The 19,130-nt window shown below is 47.2% G+C and overlaps 2 protein-coding genes across 2 annotated transcripts in view; both read left to right on the top strand.

Moving 5' to 3' along the window:
• Positions 1–7,243, top strand: part of LOC119382521 (ganglioside GM2 activator) — a 55,373-nt gene extending 48,130 nt beyond the window's left edge. Inside the window, exons 3-4 of the mRNA XM_037650238.2 lie at positions 110–301; positions 3,494–7,243. Of these exons, the coding sequence (XP_037506166.1) occupies positions 110–301; positions 3,494–3,652 (351 nt within the window). The 3' untranslated portion in view covers positions 3,653–7,243. The remainder of the gene's footprint in view (positions 1–109; positions 302–3,493) is intronic.
• A 4,960-nt stretch (positions 7,244–12,203) lies between these two features.
• Positions 12,204–16,039, top strand: LOC119382520 (neprilysin-1). The gene is made up of 3 exons (XM_037650237.2): positions 12,204–12,374; positions 13,443–13,659; positions 14,053–16,039. Exons 2-3 carry the CDS (start codon positions 13,457–13,459, stop codon positions 15,971–15,973), a joined length of 2,124 nt encoding a protein of 707 aa, XP_037506165.1. The 5' UTR covers positions 12,204–12,374; positions 13,443–13,456; the 3' UTR covers positions 15,974–16,039.
• The last annotated feature ends 3,091 nt before the right edge of the window (positions 16,040–19,130 follow it).

Genomic DNA, 19,130 nt, shown 5'->3' with positions numbered 1-19,130 from the left:
AGTTGGTGAGCAGGCGACGGCGTTCAATTTTCTTGAGAAGTTAGATGTAGGTCGTGTGCAGTGCCTATACGTAGAAAGGAAAACAAGACTATCTGCCAACTTTACGCAGGTGCACCTGGAGATGCAGAAGAAGCTGACGCTCCTGTTCGGTCTCTCCACGTGGCTAACGATACCGTGCCTGCCCAACGGCGTGGGTTCGTGCACGTACGACGACATCTGCAAGATACACCTTTTCTCCAAGCCGGAATGCCTGGACGTCAAGACGGGGGAGGAGATCCCGTGTCAGTGTCCATATCACGAGGTATGTATATTCATCGCCAGCCTATATTTCGTGTATTATGGCAGATGTTCAGGGGAAAACGGAACTTGAAGTGATGAAGAATTCTTGAACAGGGAATGTCATTGCAGCCAACATATCGACAAGCAGACTTGTCTTGTCAAGGCAACAACTGCTTTGTGAAAGCAGTTGCTGCCTTGGCAAAGACAAGTCTGCTTCTTGTCGATATGTTGGCTCTAGCGAGACCCAGGCCCGTAGCCAGGGGATTTCGGTGAATTACGTGTTATTACCAAAAATAAATAATGATATAGGTGTTTTTCTCGAATAGTCAAGGCTTTCAGCAAGTGCCCCCCCCCCCCCCCCCTTGGCTACGGGCCTGGCGAGACCCCTTGTGTATTTGATTATAATTTGTGAAGCCAGCGTACAAACACCTTTCAAACTGTCACTTAAGATTCAATCTTTTTTCGACGGTGCAAGGAACGCGGCAGTGTTGTTTAACTTGACATATATTTTACGCATGCTCACCACTTCTTTCTATCTTTTCAACCCTTAATACCTTCCCCGAGCAGCAAACCGGACGCGCGTCCGGTTCACCTCCCTGCCCTTCCTTGCTCCTCCTCCTGAGTATTCTCTCTAAACCACTCTGCACCAGCACGTTCCTATATCTTGGTATTACACGTGGCGCTTTCTGCTGTACTGCTCGATATTTAGCTTGTTCGGAAGCTTTATTTTATGCTCCAAGCTTCGGCCAGATGTCGAGTGCCATATCCCAACCTGAGGAATTAGAGGATCAAAAGTTATTAGTGGAAACGGGGGCGCGCGAAGCTTCGAGGAACCAGCAAATGAACTGACGATGCAAAACTGATTCTTTACGACATCGTCTGCAGATTTAAACGACGAACGCGTCTTTCAGCAACCACGGCAAACCTTGCATGCGGGATAAGCAGTAGTTTTATTCAGCATCAAAATTTGTTGAGTCAGAAGCCGTGACACGCTGGGCCGTGTAGAAACGCGCACAGCTGCAATGTACGATGGGAGAGGAGCATCAATTTTCGGTGACGAGCGTGTCCACTTCTATGAACGTAGCATGTATTAGCGCGGTACATAAAAGATAGGAACACGACGCGGACATAGAGATATGTAGGCGCCACTCCTATTTTCATCGTAATCTTCACTGACATCCCTCCCCCTCTCTTACACTGCGCGTTGTGAAACTTGTGGCGGTGTTTTTCCATCGATGTCGTGAGGACGATGGCAAGGACATCGGTAAGGCTGGCTGTTATTTGCCCATCTCATTCGCGAGCCTTTGACTTAAAAAAACATTGGCGTGAGCGCACATGCATGCTCTCGCGCAGCCGTACTACGCAACTGCGACACACGCGATGATAATCTCAAAGATCTTGCCGGCATATTGGGTTGCTATGCTTGGATTCCTGAAGTTCGATCCCTGCATCGGGCATGTAATTATTAAGGCGATACATCTCATGCGAACATGAGCTTGAGTGAAAAGCCGGTGTCAACGCAAAATCGTGCAAAAGGTTGCATGACAAACCGCGCGCGAACTGCGAGTTTATTTCGTATTTGCGGCGTTTGCGTGATTAAAAAATAAAGAGGGCATTGACGTGATGTAAAATGCCACATCGGATGGTTTGTATACAGTACTCGCGGATTCAAACCCGACATCACATTCGTTTATCATATATAGCAACTGGTATGCGCAATCGCTCGATATGAACATGTCATGTCGCGACGGATCTGGTCTCTAAAGATAATGTTGGCTCTAATGTGCGCGTTCGAGTCGAATTTACGCCTATGTGATCCGAACTGAAGACAGTGGAAACAAAAGTGTGTGCGTTACTTAGCCCTAAATTGCCCTGTTTCAATCCGTGAGCACTGTATCTTCGAATCGTCTTAGGCGAATTCATGAGGGAACCTCTGCTTCTTCTTATTCTTCTTCTTCTTTTTCTTCTCCACTTTTTTTTCTTTAATGTGAGAACTATTCCGCAAGACAGCGGCTTCCAGCAACAATGTCAAGAGAATCCGGAAAGGATCGCAAAGAAGGCTTCACATTAACGCCTAAGCTTTCGAAGCGTGCATCTGGTGGTTAGCGGTTCTGACGGTTGGCGGTTTCGCCGAGGTTGGTGTACTTTCGTTTACTCAGTTATGGACTGACAGCTATCGCATGCGCGCTAAATAAGGCCGACGAAGTGGCCTATACCAAGTCTGTAGTGGCGTGCGGCAGGTTTTGTCTTCAGTGGTTGGGGACCGTGTCACTGGGACAGGACGTAGGATATGTGGTATATATGCCGGTTAGCGCTGCCCCTTTGGTACTGTTTTCCAGCACATCAGCCTAAATCTCTAACCATTAGGCAACAATGGCACTTAATTTTTTTATTGCACGGAAGACCACAAATGTAAACAGCCTGATAGAAATTCGTATAAGCATACGCGCCCTAGACAAAAATACCTAAAAATCAGGCAGTGATCACACGAATGCGTCTCTGTCCCTAAATTGCTATTTGAAACATCGACATACGCAACCGAGAGGCTTCACCTCAGCACTGCACTAAATCAAATGGACGGAAGCGCTTTCACTGTCGCGAAAATATTAGGACCATGGGGCTGCCCATCACAGTTCCGAAAGGCAACGAAAGCGCTGTTGCGTTTTCTCAAGGATACCGGACTGATTCGCCGTTTGTGATGTCAAACGCGGAACTGTTACGTCGGCTGAAAGAGTGACTTTTCTCTCCTCCTCTTTCCAACTTTCCTTCCCCCGCGGACAACTAGAGCTTTGACACCTTGTGCTTCGTGATCGGCCCACATTTTCTCTCACAGAAATGTGATCGCTCCAAAGTATGCTAAGTCCGTCTATAAAGCTATCAAGTTAACATACACAAGCGTAATGCCTCAACCGTTTGTTTCCCACACTGCATGCACGCTTCTGTCCGTTGCTTGTCTTGCATATCTACCGTTCCTAAATGTCATATTGGTTGTGGCAGGCTCCCCACAGACAGAGTCATTTACCTGAAGAATTACATCTCACGATGACCCCTCGCGCTGTCGTAAAGGGGTAGCGTTACGTACCCTACTTTAGCGAGGCGGTGCTTCGCGTTTGCACGGGTGACGCACACGCGGAAAGCTGCCCCGCGAGAGCAGGAAAAGTGGCGATTGCGTTTGCAAGTGTAACCGGCGCTGCTCTTTAACTGTGCCATGCAGGGTGAGTGGCGCCTGAAGCCGTCCACATTCAAGGTGCCCGAACTTCCGCCGGACCTTCCTTCGTACCTGCTCGACGGCGAATTCGTCATCAAGGCCACGGTGCTGCGCGACGGAGAGCAGATCGGCTGCTATTCCACAGACGTTGAACTCAACCTGTGACCTCGACCCCGCCGCGCGGAGACTCCCAAATGTCCTCCTGTGTGCTTAATATCGTGTGCGTGCGTGAGTGTGTCCTGCGTCGAGCGTCTCGTCCCACTTTTGAAGCGCCGAGAACGACATCGGCAACGAAGAGCTCCGCGGAACTGAAATGGTCCTAGCAGGGCCAGCGACCCTCTGGGGTCACGCCTCCCTGCGAGACGTCGAGTCAGCGTCGTCTGTGGTGACGATTCTTCGACGGTCCACAACGACTCCGAGACAGAATCACGTAAAGAAATTCCACGCGGCAGCACGCACCGCTTCTGCAATTGTTCACCCACCGGCATACCTTGGAACACGTCACGCTTGCAACTGCCTTTCGCTGTAATGGCAAATTTATTCGTCCAGAGAACGCCGCGTTTCTTTACGTTCTGCTCTGTCTTTCAGTAAGAGGGAAGCAAAGCTGAGGCAAGCTTTTTTTTTTCTGTTATGCTATTGCTCCACACCGTGATGTGGGGGCTTGCTGGTCAACAGCATTCTGCGAAGGCGCTAGCCTCACATATATCGATCGATCGCTCCAAACAGCTATATCGGTCACAACCTAAAAATAAATACAAGCTCCACCTACAGCCATCGCTGCCCAACCCAGTGGGAATTTGCATAGACATTCCATACAATCACATTTGCTCACTTTCGTGACCTTAAGCACATTTGGCATGGTTCAGATAATTGTTGTCAATATGCAGACACATGTTCGTGTCGCTGTTTTTAAGCCTACAACTTGAACGTCCGGGCAAATTTCATCAGAGATTATGACAGCACTGATTATCCAAAGGTCGTATTTTAGATTGGAACGATGAACATTTAGTTTTCTATAGGCGTGGTATTTACATTATCACAGAAAAAGTACTTACGGTCAGAAAGAAAACCAGCTTGCATAACTCTCTTGCATGCGTGACTGACAAATGCGCCGCGGTTTTGCGGGCGGAGCTTGTATTTTATTCTTAAGTTATAACCGTACATGCGTCTCACGAACCGTTTCGCATCATTGTTATGTGTTATGGCGAAATGTATAAGCAAGTGTAACTCCCGACATTGTTTGTAGAGCACTCCTTGTGTAGACTGTTCAGTGTCAAGAATTTTGTTTTATCACAACCTCTGCATGGCTGGCGGCCACACGCGGCACTGCATCAAATTAACTTTCCCTAAGTTATGCAGCGGCAGGGCCTCTTATTTTTTTCCACTGAGCTCAACTTAAGATGTACAGATGGCTTGGACATAGGTTTAACTTTTGGTCTACATTCTGACTTCAAATGACGTGTCACTTCAGTTCCATCATGCCAGAGTAAACTGGCGTTGCGAGTTGTCAATCTGTTGGCATGTCTTTCGCGGAGTCGCAAGCTCAGTTACTTCAGTTGTTGTTCATCATATTTTAGTAAAGCATATTTCGGTGCTAGAAGCATGCTGTTGCTACGGGTAACCTTACAGTGTTCCGACAGAAGGAAAGCAAGCAACCGTAGTGCTATCTCCTGGCATCCAGCATACAACAATTCATATATAAAGATTCGCGCAATAAAATTATTTACCGAAGAGCAGCTTACAGCTGGCAACAAACACTTTTTTTTTTTTTGTAGTTGCAAGTTATAACAGAGCAAGCGTACTCGTCTCGTATCTTTATTTTCTTCGTGTAGTCTCTCATCATGGCAGTGTTGGTCAAAGCGCAAAGCAACTAGTCCCGGTGAAGATGAGATATGCTGTCTGAAGGGACCACAGTAACTGCGGCCCTCTTGCGTTATCGCCTTACGTTCGTGGTATGTTTAACGCAGCCTCTCTAAATGGCGCTTACGTGTAAACGCGTATTCGCGAGTTCTTTATTCACGAAGGTCACATGAGCGATCTCAAGGTCTTGCCACTTTCGGGCCTTGCCCTGCGGCGACCCCAATCTGCCGTACAGGGGGCAAGCGGCGATTCTTCTCGAGTGATTCTTTCAAGTTTTTTCTTACATCTGTGTGTCGTGAACCAACTGCATGCGAAAAGCCTGCCTGTAACGCTGTGCCTAAGAAACTTCTCCTCTGAAATCCAAACCAAACTTAGTGAAGCCAGTGCAGGGCAAGCATACTGCCCGTAATCTTTGTACTGGAAAAAAAAAAAACGCAAAGTTTAGAAATCTTGCGCGTAAATTGCTCAACTCGTAATGTAAATAGCAAAGTTGTGTCTTCGTATATGCGTCAGCAAAGAAGGCTGATGTGAGATTAATGTGGCGTAAATAAGCCGCACTTTGCACAATAAAAATGATGATTGTTGCTTCTGACAACACGGCGCCAAGGAAAACAGTTCCCGTACGATTGTGTAGACGACTGTTTTGTTCCCAGCAGACGAGCATTGGTGATCTCCACTGTATGTTACTAGCACGTACATGAAGTGTTTTCACGTCATACAAGAAAAGCAAGTGAGTCATCAAATGCGAAGTACACGCATATCGTGAATATATGGAAGAGTCGTTCAGGTATAGTTTACGCGCACCATAAAAAATACGGCGCAAGCAAAGTAGACAACTACACTCAAGTGGACACAGACATCTTGAGCGCCATTGCCTAATCGTCTTGCGCCATTTTTTTTTGTCTAAGTACGAATACCATGACGGGGACTGTCTGTCTGCACCTCAAAAGCTAGAGGTCAAGTGACGTCATTTGTAGAGCGGCACGTCGATGTCCACCCTTGCTCTGGCAGTAGCGATGCTGTAAAAAAAGTGAGGACCGCGAAGCGGCACGGTGTAGGTTACTGGCCCTACAGTGATACTGAGCAGCTATAGTGACACTGGCAAAATAGCTGTACTTGCCGCAACCGCTCTACCAGTGACGTAATAACGTGACGTTTTGGATCAGGTATGTGACCCCGGGCTGCTGAGGTGCATAGAAACGTTCCCACCATGATTAGCCTCCCCCCCCCCCCCCATTTCCTTTTGTTTGCTTTTTTTTACTGTTCTCACTGCTGCCTGTTTCGCGAAACTCTGGGGTGACTATATGGAGCCATGAATATAAATTAGCATGAGTTTTTCCCAAAGATTGTCGACGCTCCCACGCAGCTTGCTTTGCGAACCATGAACTGCTTTCTGCAACCGCGTGCCTGTCCTACCGCCCCTATAGTACGTAAAAAGGGAAAATCTGCGCACGTTCCTGCAGGTCTGCGGCAGTCACAATGTGCATGCGCAGACAAGGGCATTTTTCTGTTGCAAATTGTCCAGCAGCCGCCTAGTAATCTGAAGTTACTGAGATTTCCGCTTCATGGACATCTGCTGGTTAAACCTTCTCTAAAAGAGATACGATACAATATGTATATTATATGTGAAACGCAGTAAAGAACCGGTTACTTGATCACGCTGCTTGAAGTCGCAGGACCCTCTGTATTGCCTGCCCAGAAAACTTTCCTCGAACATTTGCTTGGAATAACTCGCAATATGAGAGATATATTTCTGTTTTTCTGGCAGATATAATGGACATGTTGTAGGTGCTCCAGATCTAGGAGAAGTCACAAAAGTCACGTTTGAGTTTTTCAAGTTTCAGTTTTGTATTTTCTAACGCAAAAAATAATGAATAAAAATGTTGCAACATTGTATCATCGTCCATTATTGTTGGTTACATTCACAGTAAACGGTGATTTCCAGAGTCTGCGTGACAATTCGTCACGTTGAAAGATACTTATCGGGGAAAATCGTTGCACAGGTCTGATGGTGAAACTGCGAACGTAAATATGCAAGCTGCCTCATTCGCACGACTCAGAACGTGAAGCCTTAAAAAAGCGTCTCAGGTAGCCGCCTTCATGTGCACTGTACGTGTTGTCTATACTTGCCACGGGAAGACCCGTATAAGCGACCCGTGGCTCCAATTTTCACAGAAATGCACGCAGATTTGATTTTATCAAAATGCGACGAAAGTGTGAAAAATTGGAAAATTCAAGATTGCCAAAGGCAGTCGGGCTTACCGTTTTTACCCGAAATGCACATAAAGTCACTTTCGCCAAAATTCGACTGGACCTTGAAAAATCGAAAGATCGAAGATTTCCAAAGGCTATTCGCCTCGTGCGCCACCGATGGCGGCGCTGCGAACGGCGCTCCGGTAGAGTCACTGGAAAAATGTACGCTCCGGTGACGCAAAGGCGGGGATTCTACTTTTGTCGTCTGCTAGGCTGTGGCGAAAACAACACAATTTTCGTTACAGTTCGCTCGCGTCGCGCGGCGTTACTCGACTACCAGCTGTATTTTCTTCTAATGATAGTTCTTTAGATGGCTTCTATCATTACTGGAGGTTAATAAATGTTGACATTTCACATATCTTCTGCACACTCGCAGCCATCGCGATATCATGCCCCCGAGTTCGTAGCATCACTCACTGGGCTGGATGGCGTTTTTAAATGTTTTTAGCACCGATGTCTGGGAGTACGCGGTGAAAACAACGAATGGCGTGCTGTCCTGCATCACCATTTGCACAGTGAATCTTCCGTTCGGACGGGAATTTGCCCATTATAAGCTATATTATCCAAATTTTCTACAGCTTATAAGCTGTAGCGTTAAGTATACTTAACGTTCGCTAGTAGTGTAAACTTCTACCTTGGGAGATTTGCATCGCAAGAATGACCAGTAATCACCACCGAATCGCGAAAGAGCGGGTACGCGGCGTACGCAGAAAAAGGCGATCCTCTGCCGCGGAACAAGCGAATCCTTGTCGTGACGTCACATCGCCGCGACTGCCGCGCCGCCAGTTTCGTTCTCGGGGCTAATAGCGACGAGACGACAGCGACGACGCTGTCGATCGTTTCACCGGTGCCAACACGAGCTTACGAGGAGAGTCGCTTATCACGAGCCAGCTAGAGGATTTATGAAACACTTAGTGAAAACTTTGCCCGAACTTAGGCGGAATATGCAATGCCTGACGAAAGGGACAACAGCTTTGCTGTCCGAATGTTTTTACCGCGTGAAAACGGCTCGATTTTTTTTTTTTTTTGATACGTAAGCACTTCTATGCCGACTCAAGGAGAGAAAGCTGTAGCCTCCCGTCCATTCGTCCGCTCCTCCCTCACGTAAGACGTATCGCTATAAAAAAAAAAAAACTAAGTAAAAATTATTTTCGTGGTGTTGGGTTTTAAACTCAGGGTATCACATTCGAAAGGCTAAGGCCTTACCGACTTGGCTACACATCCACGCTTGCGAAATTTAATAAAGGCACCGTGCGGTGGGGATTTCCAATGCGACTCCAACGCTATGCACATAGCCTAGCGGACAGAACATGCAAAATTGAGGCAAGGCAGGACAAGATTCGAACGCAACGCGCCTGTCTCTGCCCATCAAAGCGCTCAGACATATTTAATCATCATCGGCAGCAAAAGTATCAGCAAAGTGAGCATTTGTGTAGGTTCGCGTGTTGCCTTACGGACGAGTAGTGGGCCCTTCGCTGATTCGTAAAGGGAATTATGACGTAGTGGGCACTCCGCAACTGTACCTGCAGTAGGCATTCGAGGATAGTTTGAAACGTCCATTGTTACACGCGCACAGACGTTCCTTTCCTTGCTGCACGGTTGAGGCATCCACCGAGAACCGAAGCGAGGATAGCAATTGGGAAGGCGATGCGCACGGGGCCCGATTGACGCTATCGCGTTTTACTCTTGAAGGTGAAGCTCAAGCGTCCTCTTAATTTTTTAAATTCGGAGCATTTCTTAGTCGCACCTGTGGCGTCGGCGGCGCCGTCCACACCCCCACTGCGCATTCTCGGCTCGTCTCGTGCCGGCAGCAAGCCTCTCCTCTCCCTCCCTCCCTCCTCTCCCTCGAACGCGGGCGGTGTGTATATAAGCGGCGGAGCGCACGTTCGGAATTCAGTCAAGGGCGTCTTTACTTGGCTTTCGCTTGACTTGACGCTTTTCTTGACTCAAGTAGATGCGATGGAAGCAACAGTACCTTCAATCAGCGTCCCACCACTCGTTGAAGGCAACGTTACCCCACCCTCACCGTCGTCGGCGTCAACAACAGCAAGCAACGCAGAAGACAAGGCTGCGAAGAGACGAGCATACGACGTTGAACGCAAGCGTTTGAAGCGAGCTGCGGACCCGGAACTTCGTGCACGCTGGAGCCGTTCAAGTCGTACTTGGTGTGCGCATCGTGTAACAATTAAGCATTCCCAAAACCATACCCAATTACGCAACATTCACGCGATATCCCCACCACTCTGCGACGCATTTACTCGAGTTCCCCCCGTGGGAAGCTGCGGGCGACAATTTTTTTAGACAACTTGCCGTTTTGAAGCGAAGCTTGTATTGACTGACTTGTGGTGATGGTGGTGTTCCAAAAGACCCTCGTCACCAACAGCTGGTGCGCACAAAAGAATTAAGAATAAATAAATTTTCTTTCCAGGGCTGGGTTTCGAACCTAGGTAAAGTGGCTTTAGGTATCCCCGGTCTGAAAGCGAGTGCCTTGACCACTAGGCCACGCGCCCATGCTTGTGAACTGAACTGAAGCATACGTTCTACTGACAATGCAAAAAAAAAAGCAATTGGGAAGCAGTACACTTGCTATGAGCTCTTCATTGAACTATTTCGTCTTGGCGGACTGAAAGCGATCTGCTGGACATCGCTTAAGGTCGATATCAGGAATTGAACATTTCAAGAAAATTTCGAAGTTTGCAGGTTCGGTCCCTGCCGGCGGCAAGTTGTCTTTTCGCCCACTTTCTTCACGTCTATATCACAATTACTGCAATACACTTACAACAGTGCAATTAACATCCCCTATACTTTCCTTGGCTTCATTATCTGCTTCTCATTAAGGTTGTGTCAAATAAGAAGAAACGAGCCCTCAAAACTCCCTTCCTTTATTCATGGTAAAATTAAGCACATTTGTAAGTTCCTGTTTCACATCGGTAAGCGCCTGTTTCACATTATGAAGTGCCCATTTTTGTGGCAGATTGGTAAGTGTCATTATTAACTTTAGTAAGCGTCATAAAAGCTAGTGCTTGTGCGGCTGCAAAGGCTAGCTACCCTTGCAGGCGCACGAGACTAGCTCGGGAGGCCTTTCGGCAAGAAGGCTTATCCACTGTCGCATGCCTTTTCGGCGTCTGTAATCTCGTGCACAGTCGGTATTCCAACAAACACACAGGTTTTTTTTACTGTAGGTATTAAAAACTGTGATTTTTTATGGTACCTTTTAAAACTGAGCGACGATTCATCGCTGTAATATATATATATATATATATATATATATATATATATATATATATATATATATATATATTATATATATATATATATATATCATACCTGTCAAGGAATACAAATTTGATTCTGAATTCCTATTAAATTTTCAGTGGTCTGCAAGAGTGTGCGCCTGATAATCCAACGAAGCTAATAGGTCGGTTATGTCAATTACAGTTGGGCTGTGATGTGGACTTGTGAGGGTATCGACCACACCCCAAGAAGAGATTGGAGCCCTTAAGCTAGCAGATGTTAAATCTGAAATCTCTCGAGTTATATCGTATAAAAGTTGCGGCTTTAGAATTTAGACACAGTTCTATCAAACACAGAGCTTACGTATCATTTAGATAACTTCCAGAGAAGATTCGGCTTGGCATTCTTTCTCCTAGTTTAGTACTGCCGCACGTGTGCCGTACACGGTTAAAACTGTTCGAAAGAAACCTACTGACATGATATGGGCCTTCTAGGAAAATGAACAATCCAACAAGCCAATATTTGAGGGACAAGAGGTACGGCCCTGACCTCTAGTACCAGCCGGACGTAATTCGGGCGGCCTCTTTTGCCAACGCTGTACCGGACCCTACCCATAGCCTTTCTCTTCAACGAGCTTTAATAAAATATTTCACCACAACCGACACGTACTGTTAGTGGTACATACCTGGGTTTCGAGCTTAGATCTCGTCTACATTTCACCCGACATTTCAAAGTTATCCATTGCGGAGTACCTCAGCTGTTTTGAGAAGTTGAAATGTTGAAACTGTTTTGTAGCTTTAGACTGATTCTGTATTAGTAACTTAAGAAAGAAGAGCGAAAGGATCAACCTGATTTCTCAAAATATTCTTTCCCTTGCGGCGTCTTCTCTGGGCCACAGCAACAGGAACGTCTGCTTAGCCATATGCGACATTCTTAGAGACACAAGAAGAATTCCTTGTTAATTTGTTTCAAATCAAAATTTGGTACTTCGGAGTCCTTCTCAATAATCGATTGTTTTCTATATCATTGTATTATTCCTATATTCATTGGCGTATGAACTAGTCAGTCCTTCAATTTTTGTTTATACCGTAGGCGACCGATTCACTCCTCATCTTTCGTTTCAATTCAAAAATTTTCCCCTTCATATTACCTGCCACTGTCATGGCCAATCCCCGCCCGTAGTGGGCAGGTGACAAGAATCAAGGAACAAGCAAGCAAGCAAGCACATCTGCGCACCTAATGGCCATAGGGAACGAAGACGACGACGTCGAAGACTACCTGCGGCCCGAGCCGCGAGCCCGTTGTGGTAGAGCCTTTTAGTTTGCGATTCGCACATATTCATTGCGCACTCTTTGTTCTTCTCCCGCGCGTCTCCCTGTTAGATTGTACGGCCGGTGCAGCACACGGAACGAACCCGCATCACAAGCCGCCAACCTGGTCATGGGCCGACCTCGGTCCACCCGGAGGGTCTCATGATCGACCACGACAAGGGGCTGGGCTCCGAACAAGCATCTCTTTCTCGGGGTCCGGAATAAAACACGTGAGTGTGCTTAGGATACCAACTTTGGTTGTTATTAATGAGCGGTAGGTAGATCGAAGCAAGGTCTGGGCGAAGACAATTGGATCAGGCAGGATATCGACCTTTTTCAACAGATAAGAGATAAGTTAATTGGAACAACCGGTCACAATGAAGGTTGCCTACCATGTTCGTCTACGATAGTGAGGGTTGTCTACCATATTTGCATAACACAAGCATTGTTTGTAGCGACAGAGAACTATCAACTCGCTTAGTAAAGTGTTGCGCTATGTACAATGACGGATCATTACCAACTAGCCCGATCAAATTGTCTGATAGTTAAGAGCCTTGGATGTTAATGAACGTGACTAACCATGATTCCAACATCTTTAAAGTATAACGAACAAGTATGAATAACAGGTAAGAGAGAACCAGCACGTGTTTCATCTGCATCAAAAGTACTCTCGCACCGCATACAGTAGAACACACAGCGAAGTTTGGCTATAGTCCTTTTGCTCACGAGCGCCGATCTGCTCACCTGTGGCCCGCAAAACATGCTGCTGTTTAGTATACCATGTGGTAGTTTTCATAGTGAACACGTATGCCAGCCACAGTCATGTCGTCCTATGGCCGTGGGCGCGAACTTTTGTATACTTCACGAGCAAGCAACCGTAGAATAGCAATTCGCCGCTTGGTAATGAGAACAACTGAAAATGCACTAAAGGGCAGCGCTAAATCAAGTCATACTTGTGCAGCGTACCTGCAATTAGAACATTGCAACTTGCCGTTTCGCTGTTACAGAAACGTAAATTACTAATACAGCTTAGTTACACATTAACGTGTTCTATGGCGCTCCGCGTGTCTCCATCGAAGATTTTGTGTTACCAGCGGATATATGCATAATTATGCACAAATTTAGTACGCATACTTACATAATGTCTGTTGCTAAATGTTTTTCGACATTTCGTGCAAACTGCCTGCAACGCGTTTTTTATGGTCTAGCTGTGTGCGTCAGATTAAAAGATCCGGAAACACTAAATTTTAAAGTTTAAACGCCGGACGTCTTGTATTGTTATTACTATTATCTTGCAGGTCAAGCCTGCAAGATGATGTCCGACGAGCTAAACGTCATCAATGACGAGGACAAGAGCCGCAATGTCACCAAGAACAAGATGTACGTGACGGCGGGCGCCGTTGGTGCGTGCGTCGTGGTACTAATGCTCCTGTCGGTCGCCTCGATCGGCTCCAAGAAAGCAAACGACGAAATGGGATTCGCAAACAGACAGATAAACGTCGCCGGCACGTGCAGGTGCGTGCGCTCCGTACTTTCCCTCCATGCATAGAACACGACTCGTCCAGAACTTCCCTCTCCGCGATCGGCCGCTTTCTTTTCGCCTGATCCCGACGTAACACTTCGCATTGTTATGAAATAGGAATGAGTGAAAAGAAACCACCCACAAAGGGTTTGCCGGGGTCATTCGTACAAACGTGAATCTAGTGCTGGAGAAATTCAGTGACGTGTACTAAAATGTCGCGGCAAACTTAATATTGATAATTTTGCCATCCAATGAATGCATGCATTGGTCTCTCTGGTTGAAGGTTGAGGCCTGTGCCTTTGACGGCGTACGATGCAGCAACCTAGCTGTTCCTGTTTATGAAGCCTTCTTAATTGACGCTCTCGTGCACATTTTCCTTTCTTTAGATCTCAAGCCTGCAACCAACTGAGTACAAGGTTAAACGAGAGCCTCAGCCCCAAGGAAGCTCCTTGCCAGAACTTCTATCGCTTTGTCTGCTCTGGGAAGCAGAACAGCGTGGTAGCACAGAGGCAGACGGCTTTGCAAGAGGGTAGTTTTGGATCATCCTGGGTTATTGAAACGCTAAAGGAGTCCTTCCGTAAAGTGGAATCAAACCCCAAGATTCCAGTCCGGTCTCAAACGGAGGCGCAAAAGTTTTTGACTTTCTACCTGTCCTGCTATCATAGCCTGGCCCCGGGGTCTAGGAATGTACGAAGCATGAAGCACTACATGCACATGTTCAATTTCAGCTGGCCGAAAGTGAAACTCCGCGAAGTGAACTCATTCGACCTATTAGTCCGCATGGAGCTAGACTTTAATATTGGGGCCTTCTTCAGGTTTGGAATCTCTTTAAAGAGGCAGAACGCCTGGGACTTTACGCTTAAACCACCAAAGATATCGAAGTTCATGTTTGCACCCACAAGGAAAGAGAATTACAGGAAGTACTTGGAGAAGGTCGTCCGAACCATGGGTGGCGGCCTCAAGCACGCTAGCATCGTAGATACGATAGCAAAATTCGAAGAGGAGCTTTTCGAGCTAGCTGTCATGGAAAAGAAACAACGAGTGCATCTACGGAACTTGTCATTGCTGACACCGACGATTAGTCCTGAGATGTGGATGGAAACGTTCAGCAAATATTTCGTGCTGTCCAAGTTTTTGGACAATCACACTATGGTGATCACAAGCCCAGAGTACTTCAGGAAGCTCTTGAACTCGCTTTCCACTAAGGAAGGCGCTCTGTACTTGGGATGGAGGATCTTCCGATTCGGCAGCTGCTTCACAAACGAGTTCAGAACACTTGAAGAAAACATGGAGATGAACGTGGACTCGTGCAGCCATCCCGTGAGCGATGCTCGAGAGTACTGCAGAGAGTACGCATCAAAGATGATGTTGCCCCAAATGATAGCCTTTGCGACGGAATCGCTGACGAGCAGGGACGAGGTGCGATCAGTGGTGAGCATCGCGGACAACGTGAAAGGGGAGATACTGAAGGGCCTTAGTTTGAACCCGGGGCTGGACAACAGCACCAAGCTGACGGCCATGCAGAAAATTCAGAGCAGTCGCCTCGTTCTACCGGAGATCGGACTCCGAGCCGAAAACACCAGCGCGTCTGCATTCCCCGACTTGGGAGCGGACTTCCTTGAAAACTGGGTGCGAGTCGTCCCACGCGCCGGCTTTCCGGCCAGAGAGTACGAAATCGAAGAATCCATGCGTAGGCTCTACGAAGACCACGTCAAGTACGACGCCTACACCAACGAGCTGCACCTTCCCATCGCTAGCACCAAGGGACCACTGTACTCCGCAGATCTTCCAGTGTCAACCATCTACGCTGTGCTCGGAAGAGTCATTGCGCACGAGCTTCTCCACGGACTCGATGCTCAAGGGCGTGATATCAACAACGGCCAGGCGCAAGCATGGTGGAGCGAGGACTTTGCCGACGCGTACAACGCCCGAGCGGCCTGCTACGTCAACCTGTACGAAAACGTTGGCGACTACACTAATAACACGATCCAGGAGGACATCATAGACAATGCAGCAGTGAGATACGCGTACGCTGCTTTTAAGGCGGCTCTGCCTTCGGACAAAGTGGCCAACGTGCTCGGCGGTTTGAGCACTTTCAGTCCCGACCAGACGTTCTTCATTACGTACTGCCACAGCTTCTGCGAGAACACGACTGACCATCCTGAAGCACACGGTGGCTGGACAAAGTACTCCGACGGACACAACCGCTGCAACGTGCCGCTGATGAACATGGAAGAGTTTGCGCACGCATTCTCGTGCACGGCTCAAGAGCCAATGAACCCTGCCAAGAAATGCTACCTCTGGTGAAACCGTGCCAAGACGAAGTGGGAGTGTTTTCGTTCCATCAGTCATCTACCGCGCAGTGAGTGAACGGCGTGGTGATTTTTAAGTGTGTCATGTCTGTTTAAAAATAAAGGGCGTCTTTCAAGGCTGTTGCTTTTCCAGACGTATGTAGTCCGCCATATATTAAGGTCCGATGTCTCTTGCATAAGCCACTGACAAGAGAAGAGTACGTGGTTGCCAGAAGCGAATAAGATATAATATTGCGAGAATTGTAAAATCAAGCTGAGGAGACTTCAGTCCCGTGTTTCTCGTTATTTTCGCGTTTAGTACGCGAGGAAACACCAGGGGCGTAGGCAGAATTTTTTTCGTGGGGGGGGCACCTCCTTGATTTGAAATGGGGTCATGTGTCATTTCGGGCTCTGTATGCCATAGCAAAAAAAAAAAATTACAGCATATCCGCGGGTGAATGATGAAGAGCCTGCGCGAAGCTCCTGAAGCAATCATGGTCTCGGGAGAGATAAAAAGAAAGAGAGAGAAAGAGAAAGAGAGAAGGAAAGAAAGAAAGAAAGAAAAAGAATCAAGACATAAAAAGATAGAAAGTACAGAGAAAGACATAGAAAGATATAGAAAGAAACAGACACGAAAAATAGAGAGAAAAAAACAGAGAACTAGACAGAAAGAGAAAGAGAGAAATAAAGAGAAAAAAAGAAAGAGAGAGAAAGAAGCAGAGAGAGACAGAAAGGTAAGAAAGAAATAAAGATAGAAAGAGCGAGAAGGAAATAGAAAGCGACAAATACAAAAAAAAAATGGTGAAGCTTGCATTAAGACGCGCAAGGCTTGAAACAGCGAAACTGGACGATTCTGAAGCCTAATCTGGTTGCTTCTAGGTTGTTTCTAGTCCTTAGCTAGGTGATGCAGGTTGTTTCTAGGTTGCTTATAGGTTGTAGCTAGGCTTTATTTTGGTGATGCTAGGTTGTTTCTACGTTGATTCTCAGCGCAGAGAGGCTCGAGTTAAACCACAGTAACAGACACGACCCGGATGTCCAAACTGCAGAGACAGATCTACGCGCTGCAACCAAGCGTTCGCACCTCTCATGGATCTATGGGCACCTCGTCGTTGGCGTAGGCCTTCCATCGCTTCGGGGTCTTATCGCAGCCGCCTTTGCCTTTCCCGTTCCCTATTGTCACCTCGTTGTACATATTCGGGGTCTTCGGCTCGCCGCCGTCACTTCGCAGCCTCTTGAACTAACTGTTGCCTTCTTCATTTTTTGTGGACCAGTAATGAGTAGTGGGATTTACCCAATTTCTGTGGCACATGCCCGTTTACCCGTTTAGGACGATGCAGTGGTGAGTAGTGGGATTTACCCAGTTATAATATTTAGCGCAAACACTAGACAACAGACAAAGGAGAGGACGTAGACGCAGCGCATTCTTCCAACTAAAATTTATTCGAAAGGAACACACACACACACACACACACACACACACACACACACACACACACACACACACACACACACACACACACACACACACACACACACACACACACACACACACACATATATATATATATATATATACGGACCAAAGAAAAAAAGAAAAAAGACAAGAAAAGAAAGAAAGAAAGAAAGGCAAGGACCAAAGAAAGACGGCTGTCGTGTCTTACGTGCATGACGTTTCACACAGGCTCAAGAAGATAGGAGAAAGCGCTGGGGTTCGGGTGGTTTTTCGTAAAGTCCCTAGATTTTTCCCTTTTAAGAGGGAAAAATCTAGGGCCTGTATCCAGCGGCCGTGTGTGTACATAGGCTTGCGCACAGGGGGGGTCCCTAATCACCTAAGAGGGGGGGGGGGGCGCCAAATCTGCCCCGCACATTGACCCTTCTAGTCACCTAAGAGGGGGGGGGGGGGCAAAATCTGCCCCATACATTGACTTAGTAGGGGGGGGGCACTGCGATGAACCTTTCGCCCCCCCTGATGGGGAACCCTGCGCACGCCTATGCCTGTGTAGATCGACTTCTCGGATGAACGAAAAAATAAGCTCAAGTTTGTGCCATGTGTTAAAGGCGTTGTTACGCTGTTCCTCTGACGTGGGGTAGAAGGTACGTAGGCCAGATGGGGCGCTGTCTGAACGATAGGCTCCGTGAGCACCGCTACAGTGTCCGAACTATGGCATCGGGGCACCTTGGCATCCACGTGCGGGATTGCGAGTGTAGCCCTATATCTTTGAAGGCACTGTGGTCCTTGCACGTAGGATCAAAGGGTGAGGGAGATCATTGAGGCTGAGGAAATCGCACGGTCCGGCATGCCATCGCTGCCCCTTTCCGACAAAGAACTTTTGTTTCTGGCGTGACGTAGAGAGGGGGGCGGCACCGCGGCACGGCGATGACGTGTTATTCTTTGCCAAGCGGGCGCATTTTTTTGTTTTTTCTTCTTTTTCTTTTTACTCCCAGGTTTTTTTTTCTTCTTCTTTTGTTCTTTTTTGTTTGGTCCTTTGGTCCGTATATATATGTGTGTTCCTTTTGAATAAATTTTAGTTGGAAGAATGCGCTGCGTCTACGTTCTCTCCTTTGTATGTTGTCTAATGTTTGCGCTAACTATCATTATGGCTGACTTGTTCCAACTCGCCCAATAAGCAACGGTGGTGGGTTTACCCAATTTCTGTGGCACATACCGTTTCGGACGATGAAGTGGTGAGTAGTGGGATTTCCTTGTATGTTAAAAGACAGACAAGAAAAAATAGGCCGCCGTCCCGCCCTGCGAACGTGAATGTCCAGCGAAGCTGTATCAAACACCTCACATGCTGATGGGGGAATACGTTTTATCATTACTTTACAGTAATGGTTGTGATAATGCTTTGTGGTCGCTGTGGTAGACCGTGATTGGTTCCGCGACCATTTTCAGCAAAAAGAATTTGTTCTTTTCGTCGAGCATTGCATTCACGCTGTTCTTCTGATGTTTTTAATTTCTGTGGTCTACCCATTTAAACCTAGGAGAGTTAGTCAGCTAGGTTTAAATGCACATATATATACCCTACAAAGTGGACGGGAGGATGACCGCCGCCGTAGCTCAGTGGCAGAGCATCGGACGCGTTATTCGATGGTCGCAGGTTCGGTCCCTGCCGGCGGCAAGCTATCTTTCCGTCCACTTTACTTTCTTCACATTTACATCACAATCACTA

Source organism: Rhipicephalus sanguineus, chromosome 2 (assembly GCF_013339695.2).
Source record: "Rhipicephalus sanguineus isolate Rsan-2018 chromosome 2, BIME_Rsan_1.4, whole genome shotgun sequence".
NCBI lineage: Eukaryota > Metazoa > Arthropoda > Arachnida > Ixodida > Ixodidae > Rhipicephalus > Rhipicephalus sanguineus.
This window is presented reverse-complemented; position numbering and strand designations above follow the sequence as displayed.

Coding starts and splice junctions, on each gene's coding strand:
- LOC119382520 (XM_037650237.2), top strand. CDS start 13,457: ATGATGTCCGACGAGCTAAACGTCATCAATGACGAGGACAAGAGCCGC. Junction 13,660..14,052: donor AACGTCGCCGGCACGTGCAG/GTGCGTGCGCTC, acceptor TCCTTTCTTTAG/ATCTCAAGCCTGCAACCAAC.